At 45.2% G+C, this 7,852-nt stretch overlaps 1 protein-coding gene across 1 annotated transcript; it reads right to left on the bottom strand.

Annotated features, from left to right (window-relative positions):
* Window positions 1–819: 819 nt before the first annotated feature.
* Window positions 820–7,286, bottom strand: EEF1A1 (eukaryotic translation elongation factor 1 alpha 1). Its single transcript, XM_020909721.2, has 8 exons — window positions 7,182–7,286; window positions 6,073–6,250; window positions 5,642–5,821; window positions 5,224–5,520; window positions 4,993–5,143; window positions 4,644–4,900; window positions 4,326–4,560; window positions 820–4,228 (listed from the first exon to the last, which is right to left on the bottom strand). Exons 2-8 carry the CDS (start codon window positions 6,214–6,216, stop codon window positions 4,104–4,106), a joined length of 1,389 nt encoding a protein of 462 aa, XP_020765380.1. The 5' UTR covers window positions 6,217–6,250; window positions 7,182–7,286; the 3' UTR covers window positions 820–4,103.
* Between the last annotated feature and the right edge of the window lie 566 nt (window positions 7,287–7,852).

Here is a 7,852-nt window from a genome sequence, read left to right as displayed (position 1 = left end):
CCAGAACTCAAAATTTTATCTAAATGCATAGATTTCTGGGTTTAATTTTAAAAAAAATTATCTAAACTCAGCATCTAGTTCCCCCAGTAGACTATCAACTCAAAGGGCAAGGACTGTATCCGTTTTGTTCACAACCCTATCCTGTGTGTGAAATAGAAGTGTCTGGCGCCACCGTCCTACAGTCTCAGTGTAACACTTAGTCAAATTGTGTTAGTCACTCAGTCCAGCCCAACTCTGCAACCCCACAGACCACAGCCCACTGGGCTCCTCTGTTCATGAGATTTTCCAGGCAAGGATACTGGAGCAGTTTACCATTTCCTTCTCCAGGGGATCGTCCCAACCCAGGGATCGAACCCAGGTCTCCTGCACTGCAGGCAGATTCTTTACCGACTGAGCTACAAGGGAAGCCTTAGTCAAATTTTCATTAAAAAATTGATCACATCAGGGACTTCTCAGTGGTCCAATGATTAAGAATCCACTTTGCAATGCAGAGGATGTGGGTTTGATCCCTGGTCAGGCAACTAACCCTATATGCCACAACTAAAGAGCCCCTATATGTGCTGCAATGGGAGACAGTGATGCAACTAAGATCCCATGTGCCACAACTTAGACAACAGTAACAGAGCCAAATGAATTATTTTTGAAAAATTCACATCAAAATAAAACTTAACAATTTCACCTAAATTACTAGCGGTATTCGCTTTGAAAAATTTTAGCAGTTTCTTAAGAAGTATACACTTGCCAAGAATGATAAAACAATCCCACTCCTAGGTTTTTACACAAGGAAAATGAAAACCTATAATCACACACAAACCTATGTGAATGTTTAGTGGTTTATTGTAATTATCCAAAACAACCAACGTCCCTCAGCTGTAAACAAGCTTAGTTATTAAAAAGGAACAGATTACTGATACATGCAAAACAGATCATCTCAAAGGCATCATGCTAAGTGCAAGAAACCAGATTCAAAGGCTACATATGGTATCAATTCAGGTATGTGACACTGCTGCAAACAAAACAGGGAAAGAATATAGATCAGTAGTTACCAAGAGTAAGAGGTAGAGAAGAGATTGACCACACAAGGGCAGGGGAATTTGGGGGAGGGGGAAAGGTGATGGAAATATTCTATACCATGATTGTGGTAAACTTTTTTGGTAAACTTTATCAAAACTTGCAGAATACTTTTACAGGGCAAATTTTAGGTTAAGGCCCTCAATTTAAAAAGTGGTAAGAACTTTAAAATAGTCCACTAAGTTTCCTAATATTATTGCTTACTTGAAATATTAACATGATCTTTGCTGTCACTGAGCACTCAAGGCTTGGACATCCATGGGCCTGCTGAAGGTTGTCCAAGATATTTGACAATTTCATTAACCTCACTCATTACTATTAACAGCATGACTACAAAGCATAACCTATTTAGAAAAGAAACCCACATGACATAAGCTCTCCATTGGATCAGAGGGTCAATGACCTTTCAGAAGCCATGTGGGAGTTTCCAAACGTTTTTTCTAAATCACTATCACCTGAGCAAGCAATGCAACTTCAATTGTGATTTAACTATTCTAGGAAGTTTGCCAGAGGCTTGTGACAGAGGACTCTGATGCCACCTGGGTGAGAGAAACTTTAGGTTTGGAAAAAAAAGGACAGAAGTCATGAAAAAGCAAAACCAGATCAGAAAAATTTCAGGAACGTTGCAAATAAAGGAAAATACATTTCATTCCACCTTCTTTCTCATATCAAAGATCTTGCTCTCTCCTCTTATCAGAAGATTGAGAACTCATGCTGGTCATTCCTTTTAAAATACAAGGGAATAACACACCTTTAATAATTCTCAACTGACTGTACATAGTCCTGCAGCATTTCACAATGACATCGAACACCTATCAAACGAAAACATAAAAGGACATCTTGACACACAAGTTTTCATCCTTTTTCTAGAGCTGCCTGTTTCAGAAACTGTATATAGAGCCAGAAACAGCCTGTTTTGGCATCAGCTCAGTGCTCAACCTAGCAAAAGGTAACCAAGGTAAATATACTTATAATAAAAATAAAATCCATAGTCCTGTCCTGGTATTATATATCCCATTCTGCAAGTTACTAATAATCAAGGTCTTCAGTATATGCAATCTGCTTTTGGGCAGACCAGAACCCAATCAGATGAATTGCTAATACTCTTGAAAAAAACCACCAAAGCATAGTTAATCTGGCCAACTCATCCTATTCTAGACTGCCTATTCTGGGAATGGGATGAAGAATCATTTTTTTTCAGAAATCAGACTGCCTCTCATTCTGAAACCACCCAAGAATTCCTGGGGCCAAGTTTCAACAAGACTCCATTTCAACAGGGCAACTTTAAAAATGGGGTTTAAGGTCAAGCACCAGTTTGTTTTAGAAATCTTTTCTTCAGTCCATGTTCAAAAAGCAACTGTATAAAAAACTGAGCGAAACATTCATCCTGAATCTAGACTTTTAAACAAGGTCTGTAGTAACCACCAGTAGGTGGTGCTCACAGCAATTCTGTACAGACAAATCTATGGTTCCAAGTATGCCAACTGTCTTGCTCTCCTTAAACTTCCCCTTAATGAAAGCCATTTTCTGCAATGAAATCTTCGTTGTGAAGACAACTCTCTCCTGGTAACTGTCAGATTTACATCAGCTATTTACTAACAATCTTTATTCATATCTCCTTTAATCAGTTAACACCATACCTGTCAAAACATTAAGGGACAAGCTAGGGACCAAATCTTTTGTCATTTTAGAGCCCCTACCAATGGCCATATAAATCATTTTTACCCAGGAAAAATTGCAATCAACAATCTACACAGCTCCTTCCTATTCTCAAAAAAGGCTTCTAGAATGGTATCTGATGTGATTTCACCAATTTCAGCCGGATTAATTTTCCTTTTGTATTATAAAAGCCAAGTTATCAAATACAGAATCACTCAGTTTCTGCAAATGCATAAGATTTACTATCAAAACCAAAGTTAACTTAGAACTACATTGCTTATACCCAGAAACCAATTATCAACTGACCGCCTAGTTTTTCCCATTTGTGACAAAGCCCTGCAATTGACAGGTAGGTTACCAAAGTAATTCCTTTAGAGTTAAGGGTTATTTTCATCCAACTGTCAAATTATAGCAACCTACAAATTACAACTTTCCAATTTCCTTTTTAGTTTTTAAAATGGCATTTAAGTTTGAAAACATTAACCTACACTCAGATCCAAATGGGCCATACTTCCACACTTACACTATTTACCACCGTATCTCCTCTCCAATGTAGCATTGTTCTCTTCACCCAACCATGCCCATTAGATAAGAATTCCTATATAAAATTCATTTCTATTTAAGTGACAGGAAACACAATTAACCTCCAGCATCTTTTATTTTTCCTAGAACCTGTATACAATTAACTCTAGCACGGCAGTACTCAATACTGTTTAAGCCTCACATTTTAATTACTTATATATGTGAATGCACATCCTTACAACTGGGAAACTGACATTTACTTATTTATGTAACCATACAAAATTTTATATGCAACAGGAGCTTTTATACTATAGAATCTGACCTTACAAACTAGCTTACATAAAAGTTACTTTGCTCATCTGTCCTAATCTAGAAAGTGTTGCACCAATGCTTAAGATGTTATTAAAACAGATGAGTTCTCTCAAAACAAGGTTAACAAACCTGAAGGCTCCACCCTAGAAATACAAACGCATAATTTGAAAATTGTTTTACCAGAAATAGCTTATGAGCAACTCTTACCATAGTACTATAGGGAGTTACAGTGTTGACCAAAAGAAGACACAGGTTTCTCATTAAACTTTTTTTAATGGGTCTCAAATTCTGTGACAGATTTTTGGTCAAGTTGTTTTCATTAAAAAGTACTGATTTTAAAAACTAATAACTTAAACTGCCACACACAAAACATATGGTCCACAAAAACATTCTCCTTTCCTTCTGAAGGTTTTACGATGCATTGTTATCATTAACCAGTCTTTTACTATTAAATTTAAATGGCCAATTGAGACAAACAGTTCTGAGACCGTTCTTCCACCACTGATTAAGACTGGGGTGGCAGGTGTTGGGGATAATATTCATTTAGCCTTCTGAGCTTTCTGGGCAGACTTGGTGACCTTGCCAGCTCCGGCTGCCTTCTTGTCCACTGCCTTGATGACACCCACAGCAACTGTCTGTCTCATGTCACGCACAGCAAAACGGCCTATGGAAAACAAACATTGTATTACCATAAGACATTTTCCAAACCTTTAAAACCTTTACTTCTAAAGTTTTTAATTACAGCAGAAAAACATCCTTACCCAGGGGAGGATAATCAGAGAAGCTCTCAACACACATGGGCTTGCCAGGAACCATATCAACAATGGCAGCGTCACCAGACTTCAAGAATTTAGGGCCATCTTCCAGCTTTTTCCCAGAACGACGATCAATCTTCTCCTTCAGCTCAGCAAACTTGCAAGCGATGTGAGCTGTGTGACAATCCAGCACAGGTGCATATCCAGCACTGATTTGGCCTGGATGGTTCAAAATAATCACCTGGAAAGAAGACTTGCATTTAGTTGAATCTCAAAGACCCTTAAAGTTACAGCAGTAAATAAAAACCTGTCTCTAAATGTCACCTGAGCTGTGAAGCCGGCAGCTTCCATGGGTGGATCATTTTTGCTGTCTCCAGCCACATTGCCACGACGGACATCTTTGACAGACACGTTCTTGACATTGAAGCCCACATTGTCCCCAGGAAGGGCTTCACTCAATGCTTCATGGTGCATTTCTACAGACTTCACTTCAGTTGTCACATTGACTGGAGCAAAGGTGACCACCATGCCAGGTTTGAGAACACCAGTCTCCACACGACCCACAGGAACAGTACCAATACCTAAAGCAACATTTACAGCACTTAATAAACGCCTCAAAAGCAGACAGAAGATATACCAACCCAGACAAATTTCATGGTTTTATTCTACTTACCACCAATTTTGTAGACATCCTGGAGAGGCAAACGCAAGGGTTTGTCAGTTGGGCGAGTTGGTGGCAGGATGCAATCCAGAGCTTCAAGCAGGGTGGTTCCACTGGCATTGCCGTCCTTACGGGTGACTTTCCATCCCTTGAACCATGGCATCTAAAACAAGAAATGCTGTGTTACCATGAAACTAAACCCCCTTACAGAACTTAAGTCTTAAAAACTTGAAAATCACTTACGTTAGCACTTGGCTCCAGCATGTTGTCACCATTCCAGCCAGAAATTGGCACAAATGCTACTGTGTCAGGGTTGTAGCCAATTTTCTTAATGTAGGTGCTGACTTCCTTAACAATTTCCTCGTATCTCTTCTGGCTATAGGGTGGCTCAGTGGAATCCATTTTGTTAACTCCAACAATTAGTTGTTTCACACCCAGAGTGTAAGCCAGAAGGGCATGCTCGCGGGTCTGCCCGTTCTTGGAGATACCGGCTTCAAATTCACCAACACCAGCAGCAACTATCAGGACAGCACAGTCAGCCTTTGAAAAAAAACAAGTTCACATCCTGTTAAACATAGTTCTTCAAAAGGATCCATGGTTTTGCCAGTGTAAAAACTGGCCCCAAGAGTCAGTTCCAGTAGTTTTTTTAAGTCTCACAAACCTGGGATGTGCCTGTAATCATGTTTTTGATGAAGTCTCTGTGTCCCGGGGCATCAATAATGGTAACATAGTACTTGCTGGTCTCAAATTTCCACAGGGAGATATCAATGGTGATACCACGCTCACGTTCAGCTTTCAGTTTGTCCAAGACCCAGGCATATTTGAAGGAGCCCTTTCCCATCTACAAAGATTAAGGACGATTACTTGGTCACTAAAACATGATCTAACTCCAGCATGAAATTTTCCCAAACTTGGAAAAAATGCTCGATTTCACTCACAACTGTGCATTTACTTTATTCTGAAGTTAACGGACTTAACAGCAAACTTTGCAATTTACCTTTTAACTAGTAGTCTAGACTAGTGGCTAGTTTTCGGAAATTACCACTCAAAGCACTTGGCTCAGCCAATATTCTCATCGTTAAGTTTGCCTACCTCGGCAGCCTCCTTCTCGAACTTCTCAATTGTTCTCTTGTCGATCCCGCCACATTTGTAGATCAGATGGCCAGTCGTGGTAGACTTCCCTGAATCTACGTGCCCAATGACGACGATGTTGATGTGGGTCTTCTCTTTTCCCATTTTGGCTTAGGTTTAACGGTGGTTTTCACGACACCTAAATTGGAAAGGGGGTGGGAAACACTTTAAACCACTGTCCGGAAGCTGAAGAAAAAGCTACGATCCAAACTCCAAGGGCAAATTCCAAGGAGCATTACAACCAGCGCCAAGCTGGCCCAACTCAAGTCTCCACCCATAAGCTCCACCGTCCAGAACCCCCTCCCCCACCCCATGTGTCGCTCTGGAACCGCAAGGCATCGAGCAGCCAGGACAGCACCCTGTCCGCCGCTTGGGGTTGGGGGGTGTGGGGGTCCCAAGGAAGCGGAGCCAGGCAAGGACAGGCCCGGGGCCTTTGTGCGGGTGACTCACCGGCCGCTCCCCGCCCGGGCCGCCGCGTCCTCCATTTTGAAGCCGTGCAACGGGGCCGGGGAGCGGCCATCTTTCCGCGCACGCAACTGGTGCCGGGCGGGGCGGCGCTCTCAGCTCGCCCGGCCGCCACGGCTCTCCCGCCCCGCCTCGGCCCAGCGAGGCCGCGCTGGCATGTGCGCCGGGGAAGCAGGCCCGCGCCGTCCGCGCCTCGCGGCTCCCCCCGACCACAGAACCGGAGAAGCGCCGAGAAGCCCATCCTATCAGCCCCCGGCCGGCCTCGGGTGCAGCGCCCCGGCCGAAAAACCCGCGGCTATGTGGAGTTGTTCAATAGTTAGTGTGTGGCAGCGGGCTGGGGGGGAACCGGGCGGTAAAGCGAGGGGGAATCCACACGCAGCAGCGGCCACGGTGCCACAGCCCAGGCCTCAACCCAAGCACGAGGCGAAGGGGCTGTGAGAAAAGCGCAAGGCCTCGAACTCCCCACACCCCCCTCCCGCTCACACCCCGAAATTCGGGACAAGAACATGGTGAAGATGCCCACGGGCGCGGCAGGAAACACACGCACGCGAAGGCCGCGGCCGTCGGCGGAGGCCGGGCCCACCGAAGCCACACCCGGCACTCACCTGTATCCTGGCGGCAAACCCGTTGCGAAAAAGAACGTTCACGGGGACTACGGCACTTATATACGGTTCGCCCCCACCCTCGGGGAAAGGGGCGGAGCCAGCACACGACACCACTTTCCCAGTTTACCCCGCGCCGCCTCCACCAGGCACCAGTTCAATCTCCGTCCCCTCCCCCCACGTCTCGGGGACCGTGGGCGATGTACGCTCAGCCCACTGACGAGCGCTGGGCGGCCCGCGCATGCTCCTCTCGATCCAGAGGAGGACGAGAGCGGGTGGGTGGGGGGCGGGAACGAGCGCTCCCTCGGTTCCAGGGTAGTGGGAGTTTATCGACGGTCCCTGGGCTTCCCCCAGGCAGAGGCGAGTCCTCCTTTTGTATGAATTACTCGCTGCCCAGCTGGGGGGTGGGGCGGCGAGGAGGCGGCCGGGTGCGGACGTCCAGAAGCTTCCCTCTATACCATTCCCAGTTTAACCGCAGAGACCGAGATTGGGGTGTCCCTTTACCCCGTCCCCAGCCTTGCCGTCTCGCGGGTTCCGGACCAACTCCTCGAGCCGCCTGCTGTACCGGGGCTGGTGCCTCACCGGCTCCTGCCCTCCGTGCCCCTTCCGGCTGGAGAGAAGTCTAAGGCCCGGGAATCCGGGCGGAGGGCCGATAGGGCCGGAGAATCCACGAG

The sequence above is a fragment of the Odocoileus virginianus genome, chromosome 19 (genome assembly GCF_023699985.2).
Source record: "Odocoileus virginianus isolate 20LAN1187 ecotype Illinois chromosome 19, Ovbor_1.2, whole genome shotgun sequence".
Taxonomy (NCBI): Eukaryota; Metazoa; Chordata; class Mammalia; order Artiodactyla; family Cervidae; genus Odocoileus; species Odocoileus virginianus.
The sequence above is the reverse complement of the archived record's forward strand: the minus strand, read 5'-3'. Positions and strand labels throughout refer to the sequence as shown.

What these genes read in the sequence shown, in the direction of transcription:
- EEF1A1 (XM_020909721.2), bottom strand. Translation starts at nt 6,216, where the DNA reads ATGGGAAAAGAGAAGACCCACATCAACATCGTCGTCATTGGGCACGTA. An exon ending in TCGAGAAGGAGGCTGCCGAG is followed by an intron (nt 5,822 to 6,072) that starts GTAGGCAAACTT and finishes TAATCTTTGTAG; the next exon opens with ATGGGAAAGGGCTCCTTCAA. An exon ending in TGCTGGAGCCAAGTGCTAAC is followed by an intron (nt 5,144 to 5,223) that starts GTAAGTGATTTT and finishes TTCTTGTTTTAG; the next exon opens with ATGCCATGGTTCAAGGGATG.